This window comes from Phaenicophaeus curvirostris, chromosome Z, assembly GCF_032191515.1.
Source record: "Phaenicophaeus curvirostris isolate KB17595 chromosome Z, BPBGC_Pcur_1.0, whole genome shotgun sequence".
NCBI classification, from domain to species: Eukaryota; Metazoa; Chordata; class Aves; order Cuculiformes; family Cuculidae; genus Phaenicophaeus; species Phaenicophaeus curvirostris.
In genome coordinates, this window is record NC_091431.1 from 47,400,714 (window position 1) to 47,422,521 (window position 21,808).

The 21,808-nt window shown below is 34.7% G+C and overlaps 1 protein-coding gene across 2 annotated transcripts in view; it reads left to right on the forward strand.

Moving 5' to 3' along the window:
• RFX3 (regulatory factor X3) overlaps nucleotides 1-19,715 on the forward strand; it is a 100,965-nt gene extending 81,250 nt beyond the window's left edge. For both annotated transcript variants that reach the window (XM_069880354.1, XM_069880355.1), the window contains 9 exons: nucleotides 1,212-1,324; nucleotides 2,097-2,212; nucleotides 2,705-2,859; nucleotides 5,178-5,275; nucleotides 5,585-5,734; nucleotides 7,231-7,439; nucleotides 9,876-10,029; nucleotides 11,896-11,938; nucleotides 12,922-19,715. In XM_069880354.1, coding sequence (XP_069736455.1) covers nucleotides 1,212-1,324; nucleotides 2,097-2,212; nucleotides 2,705-2,859; nucleotides 5,178-5,275; nucleotides 5,585-5,734; nucleotides 7,231-7,439; nucleotides 9,876-10,029; nucleotides 11,896-11,938; nucleotides 12,922-13,160 — 1,277 coding nt within the window. In that variant the 3' untranslated portion in view covers nucleotides 13,161-19,715. The remainder of the gene's footprint in view (nucleotides 1-1,211; nucleotides 1,325-2,096; nucleotides 2,213-2,704; nucleotides 2,860-5,177; nucleotides 5,276-5,584; nucleotides 5,735-7,230; nucleotides 7,440-9,875; nucleotides 10,030-11,895; nucleotides 11,939-12,921) is intronic.
• The last annotated feature ends 2,093 nt before the right edge of the window (nucleotides 19,716-21,808 follow it).

Genomic DNA, 21,808 nt, shown 5'->3' on the forward strand with positions numbered 1-21,808 from the left:
AAAAATAAGTAAGTGAGCTTCATTATCACTGTGAATATCAGATCACACAAGTAGAGTATTTGCTTCTAAAGTTATCTTGCCTTCTTTGAAGTTCTTACAATGGTACAAAAATGCACTTAAATTACTTGTTGTGTGTTGTGAGCTTTATGTAATATTTGATATGCATCATGTAAATACAAAAGGAAAAATATGTATTTGTGTGATGTATTTAATATTATATGAATCACAGTGGAGTTGCTCTACAAAGTTATATTAGACACGTGTATTGAAATTCCTGCAATGAAACTTGTTCCCTGCATTTGCATTAACAGTGCATTTTATTTAATAAAAGGGTGGGCAGTGTCATTGCACTGCTATTGTGGATTAGCCATCCAGTGGGCTGTTTTGAAAGTGTGTGGTAGTGTTTAATAACTCAAAAGAGCCATATAGTCTCAACTAGAACCCTAGAGCTCATGTTTAAAAATATCCAAGTTGTAAATTCATTGATCCAGCTAATTATGTATTCTCAGTTATGGAAACAAATTTTTATTTGATTATGTTCAACGATTGTTTGGCTGGGTTACTGCAGAAGATGTGGGCTCATTTGGTTGGGATTTTCAAGCACCAAATCATTTGGCCTAGTTTTGCCGTTATTGAAATCATTGGGAACACAGGGGTAGCATTAAAATTATTTAAATCTTCCTTTCCATGTAGCTTTCTGTCCAGCATTTTTCTTTTATATCACCTTGCCTCTTGGAAACATTTGTGACAAAAAGTAAAAGCACATACTGGCCCTAGTTAGAGGTCTAGTAAATTTCAGGTAATGATGAATATTTAGTCTACTATGGCCCATCATACCTGGCTACAGAAGAGCTCTTCATTTGAACAAGAAAAAAACTGGTGAAGGATTTATCTTTCATACACTGCCATAGATATTTTCCTTCCTTCTGTAAGATTCTGAAAACTTGTGTAAGCTTTTCTATACAGGTGTAGTATGTACATGATGTCTTTTTAATGTCTTCAGAAAGAATTTTCTATTTCTTTTTGATTGAAAAATATTGGCTGAATATTTTTACATATTAAACGTACAACAGCTATAAATGACTTTCCTCTTTGAACATTATGACCTTTTGGAATATGTTTCTTTGTCTTATACTTGAATTTTTTCTTAATCATGCTGTAACTGGCTCTGTTCAAAATAGCCTTCTTTCATTATATTCTTATGGAAACAGATGCATCTCGAGTACTTCCAGAGTTTGGAGAAGTTGAAATATCTTCTCTACCGGATGGTACTACCTTTGAGGACATCAAATCACTGCAGAGTCTTTATCGAGAGCACTGCGAGGTATTTCCTATAATCCATTTATTTTTTAAAGTTCATGATTTCTAGTGGAAGTTAGTAAAAGACAGTAATGCCAAATAGATTGCAGCCATGTTAGTGGCACGTCACTTTCCCCCAGGATATTTTGCTTATTTTATTGGTAAGGTCATTAGTGAAAAGGGTTTGCTGGAGGATCCTCTTTAAAGGGAAAAAAAGTAATATATGAGACATTGGGAATGAAATGTAGTTATGTGCATGTTTTCAGAATGTTAGAGGACTTCAGATTGCACATGCAGATCTTTGGTTTAGTCAACAGGAAATGTAGATCAGGTTAAATTATAGATATATATGCTTACATTAAAAGCAGTAACTTTTTTCTCGTTTAAAAGAATAAAACACACTTGATATTGAACAATATATCCCTTAAAATAATTTTTGAAGGTTCTTCCCAAGCTATACTGAATTTTGGAAATTAATAAAAACACAGTTTCCTTTGTGTTTGTGTTAGCATTAAATATTTTCTTTGAGTGAATTCCTCTGACATGTTCGCATACGCTGTGCTCATTTTTGGAGGTATCTGTGCATGTGCACCTGGCTTTAGTCAAGTTCTGTGAATACCAGTTTATAGCGCTGGGTAATTAGTGGATATCAAAGGTATTAAGCCAGATAATATTTATAACTTGAGAAATGGACAGTTTTCCTTTGCTCCAGTACATATTGAAGAAAAATAATCTATAGATCTGTCTGGAGGGAACCTGGGTAGCAGACAGTCTGTACTTGTGTTTTATTTTTTCAGGCAATACTGGATGTCGTTGTGAATCTTCAATTCAGCTTGATAGAAAAATTGTGGCAAACTTTCTGGCGCTATTCTCCCTCTGCTCCACCTGATGGCACTACTATTACAGAACCAAGGTCAGTAAAAGTTTCTCTTCATTTACTGCTTCCCATGATAATATAATAGAAGTGTCAAATTAAAAAAAATCTTATTTATTTCAACTGCAGAGGTTTCTTTTTTTTCTTATCTAATTTTTCAAATTAAATTTATATTATCCACTAGTTTTGTATGGGTGGGTGTATGCTAAAGTGCATTGTTGAAATGATTGTGTCATCCATTTTTTTCATTGCTTGGACATCTACATTAAAGTTGTCCTTTCCCAGTATTCTATCCAATTGTTTCAACCCAAAAAGACCATTCATGTCTCTGCATAATTTATGAGTTGTAGGAGAGCTATGGAGGCATTTTTTAAATCCATTTCCGTATGACACTACGTGTATAGTTCTGTTGGCTGTAGTTGATACATCTATGACACCTGTATAAAGTAATTTATTTTAACTCCCATTGCAGGTTTTTATCTGCTGTAAATGCATTATCGTTTATTTGTTTTGCTATATTTTTCACAACAGCAATCTGAGTGAAATAGAAAGTCGGCTTCCAAAAGCAAAGCTGATTACGCTGTGCAAGAATGAGTCTATTCTGAAATGGATGTGTAACTGTGACCATGTCATGTACCAGGCTTTGGTGGAGATTCTCATTCCTGACGTCCTTAGACCTATTCCTAGTAAGTTGAGCACCTGAAACATTTTGTTAGGTATTTTGTGCATGCATGTGTATGCTAGTAATGGTCTTGCACCTCACAGGGCAGCTTTTGGAATAAGTTTGAAAGTTAGGAAAATAGAGTGTATCATTTATCCCTAATTTTGCTGTGAAGGAAGTTGTGCGGAGACTTAATGTATGCTTTATATTTTTAAAGTAACTGAGGATTTTAGTGCAGTTGGAAAATCTAGTTTTCGAGATATAGTTTCATATTAAAAGTACTTCTTTCTCTGTGTGTTACATTTTTCAGATCAAAATGTTTTCCTTTTACCCTGGCTCTAGGCTACCTGATAAATGTCAAGTCCTGTGGCCTTGAAGCAATGTGCACTAATGTCATCGATCCTTCCACTAAATTCAGTAGTTTTTAGCTTAAACATTACATATTAATCTTTGATTAATCTGTTAAAAAATGTGTATGATCCTTGTGATTCCATTTCTGGACAGTTAATCTTTTGTACCTTATCAGTGGCTGCCGAAATCAATTTAAATTACTGTTAAGGCAGTGCAAAAATAGCAGAAATATTCAGTCCAATTTATTAGTCCAGTCAACTGCTCTTTCTGTCATACATCCTGCATGTGTCAGTAACTGGCCATACAGCCATTACTGGGGTGGAGTTTCTTTTCAAAGATTCATTTTACTAAAATATATTGTTGCTCCAGCAGTGTATTTTTATGGCCATTTTTGTTAGAAAATTAGTTTATGTGAAGGAAATTGAACTCCTTTATAAAGCATTTATTGTCTCACATATGTTGTTCTAAATATTATAAAGAAATTATGTTAGCAACTCATTATAAACCCCGTAAGCCCTACATATCACATCTTTTCAATGAGAAGATAGTATTCATTTTATAAAATTGGATGAATATTTTCTAAATAATTAGGGCCTTAGCAACCTGCAGTTAGCATGCAGCTAACAAGCCATTTTTTCATGGTGTACACCTCTTCTGCTTTGGTGACTCCAGCAGTAATAAGCACTCCATAAAAATATTTGCAGGTACCGCCTAGTAGAAAAGTTTCATTGGCTTTTTGCTTGTTATTGAAATAAAATTAGGATTTAGTATGGATAATACAAAAAAATTTTGTAAAGGTGTAAAATCTAAAGGTCAGCCGTTTACAAAGGCAATTTTACCATTTTTTTAAGTAGAGTACATTCTTGGTAGAGACTGATGTAATTTATCATTTCATCACTGTAGCAGAATAAAGGAAAAATGTTTTGTCAAATACATGAAATTATTGACAACTATTACTTGTATAAATTCTTCTAACTTAGGTTTTATTTGGTGTTTTACTTTTCTGTCTAATGACAATGCAAGTAGGTAAGATATTTTTAGAATCACAATTGAATAGGCAGTGGTAAAAACCCCACAAAATTTATTACAAAATTTAATAGGTTGAATTAGAACTTTCTCTTCCAAAAGCACATTGTTTTTTCAATTAAAAGGTAGTGCAGACATGTTTTTTCATCAACCTGCTTTTCCCTTTGATTTTCACCTGTTTCTCCTGCACAGCCTGGCAGTCCCTAAAGCAGTTTTTATGTACAGCGTTTCAAGAAAATGAGACACAATCATTTAGTATCAACAACTACAGGCATGAAGTCCTTTAATGCTATTTCTTTCTTTCTAAAATTACCAGTCGTATTTGAATAATTGGTACCTACTGTGTTTGACATTCCTGTTTTGGGGATGAATGTCAGACTTCCTGATGCAAGCACAACATCTGATCCCAGGACAAATTCATCCCAAGAGACTTCTGCCTCTATTTTGTGAATAATACAGTGGTTTTCTGTTCAGAAGTCCTTCCACTGGGCTGCCTTTGGAAGACAGCTAATGTATTTTCATAGAATCATAGAATAGTTTGGGTTGAAGGAGACCTTTAACAGCCATCCAGCTCAACCCCCCTGCAATGAGCATGGACATCATCAACTAGATAAGGTTGCTTAGAGCCTCATCCAACCTGACCTTGAATGTTTCCAGGGACAGGGCATCTACAATCTCTTTGGGCAGACAGGAGGGCTACAGTTCTATAAGGAAAACAATACTGCTGGTCACAAACTTCTTGAAAGACTGTCAGGTGAAGAAGTCAGAACTGCTTATTACACAAAAAGTAAAGTCATTATTGTATAATCTCTATCTGAGTGAGACATTTTGAACCTAGACCGGATTTGTCTTTTAGTAAATAAAAGCAGCATATCTCAACATTGAATATGTAAGAACTGAGGATGCAAAACGTCAAGACAGGTACTGTGCTTACTTTTCATTCTCTTTGTATTCTTTAATGCACAGGTGCCTTGACCCAAGCCATTCGCAATTTTGCAAAAAGCCTTGAAGGTTGGCTTTCAAATGCCATGAACAATATTCCACAGAGGATGATACAAACCAAGGTAGACATGACTATTACAGTATTATTCTTTCAATTGCAAACCAAGTGGGCAGTAGCATCTAAAAGTAGTACCATTTCAATTTTAATGCTAGATTTCATGTTTGGCATCAAGCATCATATTAGGGGAGAGGAAATAACTTAGTTATGTCAAAAAATTGTAAGGCAAACATTTTTCATCTGCTGCATGGACATAATTCACGTATGAAGGCTCTTTGATGTTGAACAGAAAAATGAAGGTAAAGACTGAAGTTGTAGAGTGAATCTACAGAGAAAGAGTACAATATTTAAAAATATATTAATTTCTTCATAGGTTGCTGCTGTAAGTGCCTTTGCCCAGACTCTGCGAAGATACACATCTCTTAATCACCTGGCTCAAGCAGCTCGTGCTGTGCTTCAAAATACTTCTCAAATCAACCAGATGCTGAATGATCTTAATCGTGTTGATTTTGCCAATGTTCAGGTAAAATGTAGCTTTAAATAATAGGCTTCTTTTTCTTTTTTTTAAAGAAAGGTTATTTCCTCTGTGGTTTTGAACTTTATTGTTAGCTGTCAGTATTCTATCAAGAAAGTGAAGTGAAAACATTTTGCTGATTCATATATGCAGTGATTCAGTTCAAAGGTGACAGCTTACACTTTAGGAAATTGTGAAGTCAGAACCACTATCAGTTTCCATTTACTGTATTCTCCAACTTATATGGAAATGTAGAGCAGATACATTCTTAGAATGGGTACTATCAGTGACATCTTAGTAATAGCATAAATTATTATCCTATAATTATGTCTCAGATAATAGCATAGCTTCTGAATGTCTCTAGGAGCTATTAAATGAACATCATTTTTAGTATAACTGTTCCATTATTTCAAAGACAATACCATTAGTATACTTCACCCAAGTGCGTATGCTTAAATTTACAAGATCTTCTGAGTAATTGCCCAGATTGTAAAGAATAGAACTAGTTTCCAGTTAGCTATAGAATGTAAATTTATATTTTCATTAACCTTAATTTGTGCATATGTTTCTACTCCTCTGAGGAAAAGCTTGGTTTTTTTTCCCTTTGGCCCAGCAGAGTCAAATGCTCCAGATTACTGGTAGTTCTGTTTGTCTCTTTTCATTTTAATGTGCTTGTTAATAATATTAACAAAAGTCAATCAAGAGTACTTGACCAAAGATATTGTAATATTAGGTATTGTAATACGTTAATTCAGAGTCTTTGTTAAGGTGTTTCTTTGGCACATATTAGGTAGAGTTTAAGGACTTGCAGTTAGAGTCTGCATTTTTGTCTCTTAGTCTCTGAATTTACCAGCTAGTCTTATTTAAACTTGATAGTACTGGCAAAATTACTTATTATTGTATGCAGAGTGTGTTTCTCAATTTGCATGCTATTTCTATTGTACTTTAATGTGTAATCTATTATTGCCCATGGACAGCAAAAAAAACAATCCCTGTTTACATACAAAGCTTTCCTTTATAAGTTGATAGAACAGTAATTGTCTTTAAGCTTAACTTCTTTAGAATGAAAAGAACCTTTGATTTCTTGCTACTTCTTTTATTACTTTAGCCCTCCAGTATTCCCCTATGTTCTTCCTGCTTGCTCTGCCTTTCAGTCACTGGAAAAACTGATAGCTCCTGAGTATTGAAAGTAGAAAAATGATGAATGATGAAGGTAGAAGCCTTCTTTGAAAGTGATCTTGGGAAACTACAACATATATGTCTCATTTACATTGTTTGTTCTCAATTTTTATTTGATGTTTGGTCTTACGTTACATCTATGCTTTTCCTACACATTTGCTTTCAAAAAATTTTGACAGGCATAAAAATGAAACTTGATTCTTAGTTTGTTTAGTAAGTGGGTTTGGTCTTTCAATCCACTGGATTGGTTGATCTTTGAGAAGGAATTACATTCTGTGCTTTGGCTTATGTATTATTAATTCAAGAGTTGCCATGTGCTGTAACAGGAGCAGGCTTCCTGGGTGTGCCAGTGTGATGACAACATGGTTCAGAGACTAGAAACAGATTTCAAGATGACTCTTCAACAGCAGAGCACTCTGGAGCAGTGGGCTGCTTGGCTTGATAATGTAATGATGCAAGCATTGAAACCATATGAAGGAAGACCCAGCTTTCCTAAAGCAGCACGACAATTTCTATTAAAATGGTCTTTCTACAGGTAGTATTTAATAGACTAAAGCATTCTAACTGTTCTGTTATTTGCTGAATTGTTCACTGTAGTAAAACTGACAGATATATAATCATATAATTGCTTAGTCCGAAAAGGCCTTTGAGATCATCAAGTCTGACTTTGTCTGTCTACTACTAAACCCTATCCCGTAGCACTTAATCTGTCTGTCTTTTAAATACCTCAAGGGATGGTGACTCAACCACCTCCTTGGGCAGCCTGTGCCAGTGTCTGATAACCCTTTCAGTAAAGAATTTTTTCCTGGTCCAGTCTGAACCTCCCCTGGTGCAACTTAATGCCATTTCTTCTTCTCCTATTGCCTGTCACTTGGGAGAAGCAACCAACACCCACCTTGCTGCAACCTCCTTTCACGTAGTTGTGGACAGCTAAACAACCCCAATTCTCTCAGCCCCGTTCCCTCAGACTCTCCTCATAAGACTTGTTCTCAAGCCCCTTCACCAGCTTGGTTGCCCTGCTCTGGACCTCAGTGTCTGAGGGGCCTAAAACTGAAAACAGGTATGGCCTCACCAATGCTAACTACAGGATAAGAATCACTTCCCTGGTCCTGCTGGTCATACTGTGTCTGATACAAGCCAAGATGCCCTTGGACTTCTTGGCCACCTGGGCACTCTGCTGGCTCATGTTCAGTCAGCTGTCAGTCAGCACCCCCAGGTCCTTCTCTGCCAGCTTTCCAGCCACTCTTCCCCAAGCCTGTAGTTCTGCATGGGGTTGCTGTGCCCCAAGTGCAGGACTCTGCATTTGGCCTTGTTGAACCTCATCCCTTTGGTCTCAGCCCATCAATCAAGCCGGTTTAGATCCTTTGCAGATCATCCCTGCCATCAAGGAGGTCAACACTTCTGCCAGCTTAGTGTCACCCATGAACTTACTGAGGGTGCACTCAATCCTCTCATCCAGATCATTGATAAAGATACTGAACCCAACTGGACCCAACACTGAGCTCTGTGGAACACCACTTGTGTGCCAGCCCTCAACTGGATTTAACTCCCATCTACCACCACTTTTTGGACCCAGCTGTCCCACCAGTTTTTAACCCAGCAGAGGGGGCACCTGTCCAGGCTATTGGCAGCCAGTTTCTCAAGCAGAACACTGTGAGAAACTGTGTCAAAAGCTTTACTACAGTCCAGGAAAACTACATCCACAGTCTTTCCCTATCCATCAAGTGGGTCACCTTGTCATAGAAGGAGAAAGAATGGCTCACAAAATCATGTAAAAGTGGGCTTTTTTTCAGAAAGTTATTGTTGTTAACCTTGAACTCAGGGCTACTTGCAAATCAGCGGGGACTGAAATGACCCTGGTTTACTGTTTTAAAGACCAAGTGCAAATGAATGCAGGTAGAATTTCGTCCTCAGTTAGAAACATAATATGAAAGTTTTGGGTTGAATAACTACACAATTATTAAACCACTGTTCTTAATATTACTTACTAAAATACTGTGGCATCTGTACTTAATAGATTAAGGAAGACAAAACCTGGTTTTATTTGTAAGAAGTACATTAAGACAAGCATTCCATGTTAGTTGCTTTTTGAAACAGTTATCAGAATATAATCATAGAGTGGTTTGAGTTGGAAAGGACCTTAAAGATCGTCTGAGTCTAACCTACCCTGCCACAGGCAGGGACACCTCCCACTAGACCAGGCTGCCCAAGGCTACACCCAACCTGGCCTTGAACACTTCCTGGGATGGGGTAGCCGCAACTTCCCTGGACAGCCTGTGCCAGTGCCTCACCACCCTCATTGTGAAGAAATTCCTCCCTATGCTTAGCCTAAATCTGCCCCTCTCCAGTTTACAGCCATTGCCCCTGCCCCTAGTCATGTCACTACAAGCCTTTGTGAACAGTCCCTCCCCAGCTTTCTTGTACACCTGAAGAGTAAATCTTGTTCTTTGAAAATGACTGTAGAAGCAGAATTTGTCATTATAATATGTACGTGCAAGCCTATCTTTTTGTAATTTAAAGTTGCAAAGTTTCAAAATCATGGCAATTAAAACCTTTGTACTTGTAAGGTGGGTGCAACAAACTATTTGAGTATTATTTTTAAAAAAATAAAATAGTTTTCTTACTATTTTAGTTGTTTGTTTTCAACAAAGTTTTCTTTCAAGTTATGTTTTACACATGCTCAAGTATTGGTAGTTATGCCTATATCAAAACAAAGAAAAAATGAAACCAAAACCATCTGGTTATTTCTTATGCAATGTTGTGTCCAAAAATATGTTCAGAGAAGGGGGAGGAGCAAATGCTTACCTTCCCTGAACATGTCTTCTTGAAGACACCATAAATCAGACATCTGTGGATAATGTCACTTTTGAGAAAATTGATTTTAAGGTGAAATGCCTACATGGATAAGTTTTAAAATTACTATGACATATAATACATAAATATGTATATATATTTTTCTGTTTTTGAATAGCTCAATGGTGATTCGGGATTTAACCTTGCGCAGTGCTGCTAGTTTTGGCTCTTTTCATCTGATCCGCTTGCTTTATGATGAATACATGTTTTACTTAGTAGAACATCGCGTTGCTCAGGCAACAGGAGAGACACCTATTGCAGTTATGGGAGAGGTAAGATAATATGTAAATTGCTAGATTTAGTGATGAATTTGGGTATGTGTCTTTGCAAAATTTTTAAACATTTATGTGAAGCTGTGGGATACATAAAACAGTTTAAGACTTGTTTCTTTGGTTGATTGTCAGAATACTAAACTTATATTGAATTCTAACAACCAATTATTTCCAAATGAGCTTGCTCATTTACAAATCTACATGCAGACTCTTGTACAGAGTTTGAAAAATGTTGATCAAGATACAACCTTTATTCCAGTTTTTGAGAACTGAGTATTTTATGTGAAAAAAAATAAGAACAGAACAATAGGAAAGTGTTGCTGCTGTATTTGCACACATTTTGAATTCCCACACAAATGTTAAAACGAGTGAGCTGAGTACCCCCATTGACTTGAGAAGGATGGCTTACAGAATTTTTGCTTGTAGGGTACTGTTCATATACACGTAAAAAAACCAGCACAGACAAAAAGGTTTGCAACACGGTTGGTTTTCATACACGTGTTTCAGAGATTATTAGTTTAAAAAACAGAATAAGAGTCTGAATTCATAACCAATTTTTTATAATTATCTAAGGCATCTGCAAGGCAAAGTTTACCTTATTCCTCCTTTTTCTCCAGTGGTTCATCTAGCCTTTTATTTTGAGTAAGACAGTGACGAATTCATAAATTGTCATCAAAAAATTGCACTTCAAAAATGCTGGAAAATGGATATATTTGAAAATATGCCAAGTAGTTTAGGGGATTGATTTGTTACATTGTTACGCGTGGGAGTCACTGTATCATAGTCTATGTTACTGATAAGTTGCAAGTCATTTTGCAAGTTGATGGCATCAGGTATCATTCTTCCCTCAAGATATATTGTTAGGCTCATTAAATACTGTAAAGAGATGCTGTATTTTCAAGAGATACTGGAAATATTTCAGCTTTATTTGTCAAATATTATTATGAAGGAGTAAGTAACTCAGAACTTTTGCAAGTGGGAAGATGCAGAATAGAAGTAGTAAATACTTATTAAATGCATGGGTTTTTATGATTCTCTGTATTCAATGACTGTGACTGAAATAAAATGTGAAAGTCTAAGACTATGGTCTAACACCATAAAGTAGTATAAACATGTGCTGTAGGTGAGAAAAGCATTCTTATTTTTCTTCCTTCCCCTTCTCTTAGCTTTGGACAGGTATTGGCAAAATTCTTCTGAAAAAGACTGGTGTCATCATTTATGGTTAGAAATGTATTTATCTAAATTATAAACGCCTTTCATTTGAGATTCATTGATGGCATTTTGTTCTGCTGATTCTTACTTAAGAGAAACTTAAAGGGATTCAGGAAAGGAAAAGGAGGAAGGTTGTATATCTAGGTTGTTTGAAAAGATTTTTTTTTTGTAAGTAAATTGGTAACCATTTTGCAGCAGTGCTTTTTCGTCTACCTTACACATACATTTGCAACATTGTGACCTACCTTTGTTTTTGTTCCAGGATAATTAAAGTTGACCCTGGGAAATTTTTAAAATTGCTTATTGTTAAATTATTGCAGTTCAGAATGGTTATCCATTATAATTTAATGCTTTATACAACACAGAAATAGTTCACTTCAAGCAACAAAGTTGCTTTGTTGATGAAGTAATCTTTTAAAAGTTTGTACTTCTCCCTTTTAATTTTTGAAGGTTTACTTAGTGATAGTTGTCTTAATAAGCACAAGAGTAGGGTGCAACAGAAAATGAATTGCTGTGCTATGGATGTGGCTGCGGCCAAGATCATACATTTGAATGCTATCCTCAAACCCTGGCGCACAGCTCTGCTCCATCACAGATGCTCTAAGTTTATATTTATTAAGACTGTGTCCAGGGATTTTATTGTTTATTTTGCAGTTTGGTGATTTAAATGCTGTGTCCCCTGGAAATATGGATAAAGGTAAGCATTTTAATCTCTCCAGTGCATTGTTCTTTTTAGAGGTAATAGAGCTAATGAGCCTCTTCGAGCAAAATAAGTCCTCATGTTTGAAAAATACAGTAAAATTTAATTTAGAGCTATATCATGCTTTAAAATGTATGTGAATGCTGTGCAGATATGTTGATGTTATAAGGCTACAATAAGCTATCTATTTAATATGTAGCTTGTAATTATAATAACAACTAGAATATTGCAGGTTTGTTTATAATAAGAATATATTTTGAAGATGTATATTACTGACACAAGAAATACCCTGATTTTTATGCAGATTTAGGTTGTTGCTGATAGGGTAGGGGAGAGTAACACCTCTGGAAAGGAAGACAGGAGTATTCTTATGTATGTTTATCTATTGCAAAAATTTTGCCAAGTGAAGAAAGCAGAATTGCATGCAAGTAGTTGTTAGATAACTTGTCAGTGAGAAGGACAGAAAGACATGAGTTCCTTATAACCTCTTCATGCCATATTATGACATACATTCTTATACTGACTGCTTGAGTGACTTGAGGTATCATGATGCCGATCACTCAACTAACTAGTGAGTATAAAGAACTGTATGTCTGAATTTGGGGTCAAGTGACCCCAGATCTCTTCATCTCAGTTCCTTGCCTGTAACTAAGGGTAACAACTCTTGTTCATGTCTTAGAGATGAGAAGCATTTTGCAATGTGAAGTTAACATTGTTAGAGATTGGTTTTGACACTGCAATTGTTTTTCGATATACTGTATCAACAGTGTGTAAGTCAAGTGATGAAAGCTGATAGTCTGTTTACCTCTTTGAGATAATCATTGACTTTTTCCTTTAAAACTTTAGATTTTCAGTTTGTGCTTTATCAGATTGCTATTCTTCCCTATATTTTTGTATTTCAAGTGTTATTTATAAAATACAGGCCCTTGTAATACAATTGTTTCCCTTCATGCTAGTTTCATGGTGCTTTGTTTGTGCAGATGAGGGCAGTGAAGTTGAAAGTGAAATAGATGAAGAACTGGATGAAAACGGAGAGCCACAAGCCAAGAGAGAGAAAACAGAGTTAAACCAGCCATTCCAGGTGGGCTGCATGCAGCCAGTGCTTGAGAGTGGAGTACAGCAGAACCTCCTGAACCCAATTCATAATGAGCACATTGTTGCAACTACTCAAACTATCAGACAATGCAGTGCTACTGGAAATACATATACTGCAGTCTAATATGAAACCTCTCCCTTGACACGCATCCCATTACATAGCCCTTGGGGATTAATTATAGATATAAAGTCTGAAGGTCGACTGTTGTCAAATTTTAGCTGTGCTGAACATTTATTTTATTGGAGTTGTTAAATGGAATGGGTGTATGTATTTTGCAAGATCTGTTTAAAAAAAAATAGGTTTTTTTGTAAACAGAATCATTTTACATAGGCCGCTCAATATGAAGAGTTTTCTTAGTATCAAATGCAAGGAGGATTTTTTGCAAAGCTTGCTGTTAATGTTTTTGTCCTCTTATAATAATTTAATTTTTTTCATAGTTTTTTAAAAGTATTTTGACGTTAATTATTAGTTATGGTGATGATTTCATATACATAGGTTTGTAATTAGATGCAATTCTGTGAAATATCAGATGAAGTATTTTCTTTGAATTACACTGTAGGCATACTTATTTGACAGCAGATGTATCAAATTTGTTATAAAAGGTGCTTTTCATTGGACAACTAGAGGACACTATTTTAATAAAATTGTGAGCATTCAGGGGGATTTTTTTGTAATAACGCTGGAGGATTGGGAAGATCTCCTAGTTTCTTTCTGTGAGCAAGAAGCGAGTTTAGGTGACTGAATTGTGACAGATTGTGGTAATGTGTACATCGTAATCATACCTAATTATCTGACCATCACGTAAACAATGCGAGCTTCTTTTAAAATCAGTGATTCCAGATGTTATTTGCATACCAGTTTCTCTGTTTTGAAGACTACTGATTCTATATGTGGGGCCACTGAACAGGTGCTTTTGACTGTTGAGTGGTACTGTAGTTGTTAGAAACTGAAGCTAAAAAAATAAGCAACTTGATGATTATTATTATTATTATTAATTTTAAGTGTATGTGCTACTTATGCTGAACTGGACATACAAGAAAACATTCCATTTGGATGAATTTCTTCTATTCCAGGTCTTTTCCTACTAGTGGTTCAGTCTGCTGCTCTTAGAAAAGATGATTTATAGAATGCAAGGAATGTAGCAACCTGCATCATTTTCTTTAAAAAAATATTTCCTTGTTGTTAAAGTGGATTTAAATTTTTACAAAAATTAGATAAGGCAGTGTAACTGGCACACCTCACTTGTACTTATTCCCAATTGTGTAGAAATTGAATAGGTGGCTAGATGGACCATTGCCATTTAAGAATGTACATCAGGGATTATTGTACCTCGGCTATTACCTGGTGCCTTAAACAGAACTGAAGCTAAGACTTAGTACTTTTTGTTATTCTTAACTCTTAAATTAATTCTACAAGGTGTGCCTGTCATTTTCAAATTCCCTAAGAAGTAAGGACAGGTTACATAGACTTCAAGAGAATAGAAGGATTTTTTTATTATTAAATGGTTTTAATATCCCTCTTAGAATGACAATAAACCTATTTTTTCTCATTTCTAGCTGGATTTCACTTTATTAAAAATAAAATGTGCTTGGGAATTTGGAAAGCAAAACTAGCTTTAATACCAACTTCAAATGTCAAAGTAGATTGACCATAATCCCAAGCAAGATTATATATTTTCTAAACCCTTGCTTACTTTTAATTTTAAAAACTAAAAAGAAATAAATGAGCAGGTACATAATGCAGTGCATGTTTTCAATTTCTATATTTTGTGGGATATCAGCCAGATATTATGACAGTTTTTAGAGACTATATTAATTGACATTAAACAACTCAAAGTTTTCTTCTTAAACATTTCATTATGCAGACACATGAATTTGCTACACTAAAACAGTGGAATTAACTAAGCAAAAAAGCCAAAAAGTGAAGGAGAGCACAAAAAGATAAACATTACAGAAAAGACTGTGTATGAAAATAAGAGGTTCTTTTATTTTGAGATATCTAATGTGTCTGAAAATGACTTTAAAGTCATATATACCAAATGGGAGAAGAGCATGTAACATAAACAGCATATTTAGCAAACAAGTTTGTTGCTAGAGTTTACTTATGCTCCAAACACAGCTGCACATCAACTGAAATATCCTAACATTATTGGTGCACAAAATTAAATTTTAATTCATTTGCAGAATTGGGGAGGTGAACCCATCCTGCTCATTCTAGTAATGTCAGTAGATGGCTTTTGCCTCAGTAAAAAGTGAAAGTGAGGTTTATATTCATTATTTCTAAACTCATAAATGCACTGAATCTCACTCATTATAGATTTTGTTCTCACGTATATCACTCAGTGTGTCCTGATTTTTCCTTGGAAATCAGTACATCTGTACCTTTCACCAAAAATGCTAAAACTAAGCTGTGATAAATATTTACTCCCCTTCATTGTGCATTATAAGATGTTTACAAGTAAAATAAAGTGAAATAATTAAACATTTTTTTTTCATTTTCATGTTTTTTTAATACTGTACTACTTGTTTCAGTTTTTGTGTTGATAGACCTGTAATGTTTTCTTATTATTGTCCTTTCTTGGTTTAATGTTGGATTATTTGTTGATGAGAAAAGAGTACGATTGTAGTAGGTAAATCTAGATTGCTAAAAAGGTGGGACCTGAATATCTTTTATTATTTAGCTCCCCACTCCACTCAGTTGTTCAGTGTTCACAAAGTGCAAATCAAAACTGAACAAAAATCTGAACACAAAAATGGAATGTATTTCATACCTTCCGAAAACATGGAGTTATCAAAGCGAATTGGACCTACCCCAGGCTCAGAAAACTGAATGGAGTTTGTATTTCTATGCTTAAATTCTATAAAGATTTTACCAGATTTTTTTAAAAGAACTGTGTTGCTGTAAGGTGTTGTATCCTTACAGATTTGGGGATCTTCTGTTTTGTTTTTACATTCACTGAGATTTTAGTCAAACATTTAGATAAAACATTTTGCACACTCCTGCTATTTAATAGTTGGGGTTTAGTAATCATTAAACTACAGAGATACAAATACCTCAGTCCATATTTTATAATGTGTAGCATGCGGTTGCATTGCCATACCAGCTCTGAAGTCTGCTGTTAGTGCTCTGGAGAGGTGTAGCATGTACCCACAGGGTAGACATTATGACAGTTGACATGCATTATGTGTTTTATCTAATCTTGACATGGAATCCGAAATAACTATTTCAGAGGCAATTCCTCCATTAGGTCAAATAATACAGTGAACAGCATGGGGGAGTGGACATTATTGAACTACCTTTTCAAAACACAGGGCCCAATTTTCAAAAGTTTTATATTTATTAAAATGTATTGGTACATTGTCATCATTCTCACGGTAAATGAGTTTTAAAGCTTTTCTGTTTTCAACTATTATTTCTGTGTTTTGCTCTTGTACTGTAGCATGCTCTAAGCACCTTCTTTTAAAAATGTTCCATACAAATTTGGAAACTAGATTTTAGATTATTTACCTATAAAAATGATGATTTACAGCATTACTGCCTTTAGTTCAAAAGTAAGAAAATAGATAATGTTCTGTCATTCAGGAATGTATGGGTCTATATACAAGTTTAATTTAAAGCAAGGTATTTTTAAAACATCTAAACCACTTCATTTGTTCACATTGCTTTCCCTAGGAGAAATTATCTGATATCTTTGTCATTCTCAACAACTGGCATCTGCACTGTTTAGTAAAAAAAAAAAATTATATTAGAGATGCACTGCAATCAAATTTAATTCAGAATATTTTCACAAAGTAAAAAAAAAAAATAAGATAGCCATAAAAGTGCTGATGAGAAATAGATCTATTAGTATTGTAAGTATACAACAGTAATTTCAGAGTTTAGAACATTCGAAAGAGCAGTATGAATTTCTGAAAATTGGGCCCTTGTCTCTCTAACAAGACTTCCTCTTTGTATATGGTTTAAAACAAATGAATAAATGGAATTCTAGTATCTCTGCTAATTTGTCTAGTGATTTAAGACAAACAAACAATAAAAACTGGAATAGAAGCATAAACACACAGTGCTTAGCTCTAGTATTAGAAAATTAATTTGATATAATGCCTTGCATTAACCCTTTGAGCATTGTAAATAACTTGATGGGAACAAAGCTTTTTAGATAATTTAATTAGTCCATTGAGCATATACTTTGAAATAGCTGATAATGTTGTAGGTGTTTTAATTATGTCTAAAGTAAATACTTGCATACTATACAGGAATGCTTTCTTTATAGGAAGAGATGTAGTCAAAATATTCACTGCCATTGATGTGTACTGTCTAATAGAAAACATTAATTCAGCTCCCTTGTTTTCATAATTGCTTAAATATATAAAGAAAATCAAACATATGTTTCTACAGATAGGAGTTGTCTGCTTTAGAAGATAAAGGTTTAGAAAATATATTCAGACTATTTTGAAAATCTCCTGAGGTAGGTTAGTATTGGCATACTCTGGTACTGTAAAAGAGAATCTTTAGAATTAAAAGAAGGCTTATTGAAGAATAAATTTTGCAGAATATTTGGTATGCTTGCATTGAAATTTTTCACAGTTTTTGATAAACTAGAACAAAAAGTGCACATTTATATTGATATTCCTCTTAAAACTCAGTCACTGCAATAATGACTAGCTAAAAGATGAAGGTATTTTATTCATGTTCACCTACAGGAGTAGTTTGGGTGACCCTTATTGAATGTCAGAATTCTAAAGGCAATTTAGAAATTGCACAAGCATTTTGCCATTTCAAAAAGACCCTTTTGTTCTTACAAATACTACTTACAAGTAAAAAGTAGCAAGTGTAGTAGCAAATAAGAGATTCTTTGAACTTGCAGTAGAAATGTCACCTTATTAAATGAGAGTACAATACATTTTCTACTGGTTTCTTGTAATATCAATCAGTCAGCAAACACTAATTGCAGCTGTCTAGCTGAGGTTGAAATGTAGAGTCTCATTTTAAGTTATTTAATGGAAATACGTCAGTAGTATAGTGCAAGTAAGTTGTAAACATTTTTAGTCAGTTAATGCATAATTATTCATGCATAATTAATTAACAAATGCAATACTCAAAGGGTTTTATTTAACAACTTTTTTGATTCATAATTTACTGTAAATGCTTCTAAGTTTGCATGCCTTGATCATTGCTGCTAGTGATTTTATGTGCCAGTAGACCTGAGTTTAATTTACCAGTTTAACTAAGAAATAGTAAAAGCCACTTACAAAGTGACTGCCTAGGGTTTGTTTGAAGTAAAGTATGCCTTAGTTTGAAAATGATAATTTTAATTCTTATTTTATTCAGATTTTTTTTTCCTTTTCCTATTGAAAAAAATAAATTAGCGTTTTGGCATTGGAAGCCCTGAGTAGTTAAATATTTGGTAAGAATTGTAGATTGCTCATTAAGGCTGAAATTCACTGTTGAAAAGAAGGCCCAGAACAAGTCTACGAGCATCAAATGAGCCTCACTTAAATCTAAATCAGGAAAATATTCTTTATATGTTCTTAAGCACTTTCTTGATTGCGGTGCAAACATCTTACAGGAGTTTTCAGTTCTGGATGAATTTTAGGCTGAAATAATGGATGTCTTTGTAAGAGGAATTTAGACTTCAGAGGAAGAACCTTGCATGGATTAGTATTTATCAGGAACTCAGTTCAATTCTTTTTGACTCACTGATACCAGCAAGAGCTTTTTACACAAAGAATACTTAAAAGGTTCCCCAAATAAAGTTTCCTTCAATACAATATTAAAGTGATTGCCTTGTATTCAAACATTGAATATCCATCTTAAAGTAACACAATTAAGGAATTTAAAATACCACGTTGTACCAAAGCAAGTTGCCCATCTCCACTCATCTTCACTGAAAATTTGGATTTACAGTTAATAACCAATGAGGCTATTAAAGAAACTTTGAGTGCCTTTCAAAAACTTGGAAAATTGTGCCTGAGGTGGTAAACTTTAATTAGGTTAATTCTAGAGCTACCAATCAGTAATTTTATCATCACTCAGGGCTTTCTTACCTTCTAGAAAACTTCCTTTGTTGCATTTCTTTTATACTGTATTTTTTTTAAGTGCCATCATTTAAATTTCGCTTAGTAAGTGGCAGTTTACATTATTCAGTCCCACAGAATGGAAACATCATAACGCTATGACATATTCAAAGTTTTATTTTCCTGTTGACTGAAAATATTATGTAAATGAGGTAAGCAACTTTTTGTAGATCGTATGTGTGAGATAATGTAATGTTCTTTTCCAGTTTTTGGACTACATTTGAATATACTTTTTAATTATTTAAAGAAGACATCTTTACAGAATAACGTGATGGTTTTTTTTGTATACTGTATTTGATTTTGTAAATACGTATTTCCTGATGTGATTTTTGTGAGAAATGCTAAATCTTTTAGTATATCATGTCCTCTCAAAACTGGCAGGAGCTAAATAATAGTTTGTGGGCAATTTGTATTGTGTACTGTAAAATAACTGGGGAACTTTTATAATTATAAAAATATATATTAACTTTTAGTGTGTTGTTTAAAAAATGACTGGAACATACTAAAGACAGTAGGATTTTTCTGAATATTTCAGACTTGAACTCAGGCTAGCTTTCTTGTGTTTTTCAAAACAAAATTGTGTCTTGTCTTTTAAAATCAATAAATTTGTTTTCTTGTTACAAACATATCTGAATTGCTTCTGTTTTTATATAGCGAAGTATTTTGGATTTTGATACTGTTGTTGAAAAATTGTTTCAACTTATGTCTTTTAAATAAGACTGATGGGGTTTTTTTCTTAGCAGCAGCAGAACTAAGTAACCAGTGTGTCTCAGACTCCAAAAGAAACTATTTTGAAGTGTCAGTTCAATTAAGTAGGTGTCAGATTCCCAGTAAATGTAGATAGTAGTGTAATAACAATAATTTCCCGTTACAGATTTAGCTACTTAACAGCTGTCAGTAAGGGGTTATGCGGACTTGATCCTCCAGGAATTAGTAGTGTCAACTCATTACCAGCAGGACTTATTTTTGCAAGATTTGCTCTAAATATTCTACAGTATGCCGCTGCATTGGATGTTTTGGCAATTTCAAAAAATGTAGAAAAATGCCTAATCCTACTGGGTGATATATCTTACGGGTCTGTAGTACATGTTGCAGGCAATGTTTTGTATAAAAAAATGCAGAGTGTTGCTTTAACTGGGAAGGACCCACTGAGTAATAGAGGCTAGAATATCAAAATAACTATTGGATACCAAGATTAAAACGGGTATTTCACACAAAACTATGGTAAATATAGAAAAGCTGCATCCTAAAACTTAACTTTCTTAGGAACTTCAATGCTAAGTTACAGTCCAGTCATTGCCTATCTAATTTCAGCCACACCTATGTTCACAGATTAATCCTAATTTGTTTAATAATCAAGACTTCATTTTCTAGCTTGTTGCTTGCTGAGGCTAAATAGGTCTTGCTCCAGCACACCTGCACAAGAAAACCATCTATAGAGGGACATCTCCCTCTAGAGGGATCTCACACCAACTAGCAGTTGGTATAGCCAAGACGCTGCATTTAATACATAATCCATTTCCACTGACAGAGTTACCAGGAACAGCCTGCAGCTTTCAACCTCTTCTGCTGTGTATATTAGTTAAAGTAGTTTAATTAGCTAACAACTGGAAGTTTATTTCAGCATCCCAAAATACTATGATCCAGAGTTCAGTGCATGAAGCATAGCTGAAATGTAGGAGAAGTTTGGAAGTGGGAAGTACTGTAAGAAAATGTAAGGAATCCAATTTGCACCAGCTGTTTATTTCCACATCCAGGTTTATGCCAAAAGGCACCTGAAATATAAGCCAGTTATTTTTCCACAAAGGTGTCTGACCAAGGCAAGAAAGAAACCTTGATCCATTCCTGGCACTGTTACTGGTATGCTAGAGAGAGTTTTTACTCTGACTTGATTCTGCTAATCTTACTTCAAATTTTGCTAAATCCTATTGTATATGTTATTCCACAATATATGAATTAACCTCACCAGAGGACTTTTTCATTCAAAAAACAAAACTACCCTTCCTTGATCACAATGTACTGCTCATGACAGTTTATTCTAAGCTATTCTATAAGCACAGCTGTTATTATGTTAGTGAGAATCTCTCTGTATGTAGACATTTTCCACTGGCACCCTGCACACAAAATCTGCTGCTCCTCTCAGTTTAGGGCTGACACAGTAGGTCAGTACTTATTTCTTAACTAGTAGTTGATAAATTGGACATACTTTAAGAGATCTAGCTGGAAGTGGTATAAACAAATTGCTGCTTCAAGCTGTTCTTTGTAGCTGGATGTTACTTTTCCCTATAATGTGACCACACTAATAGATGGTGTCCTGGCACAATTTTGTTTTAGCCACCTTTGCCCAGACTGCTGCTAAAAGTGGTCTGTACTGATGTCTCTGCTACTGCAGCCATTTGTTGTCCCTTCCAACCCAAACCATTCTATGATTCTATAATTCTATGAAGTATTGCTGGCAGAAGCACATTTACAATACTTGAGTTGTTAAAGCACAGTTTAGGAGAGCTACAAGGTTCGTGAACTGCTCTGTTGCAGAAGCTGTAATTTGAGGTTCTATTATCTTCCACTAATATTGAAAGGCTGCAGAAACAGCTGAAGAAGCTGCTGTAACACATGGACTAAAGTTAGAGCCACAAAGAACAATGTCACAGACATTGAATTGACTGTGAGTGACCAGGTGACTTTTGCTCAGAATGA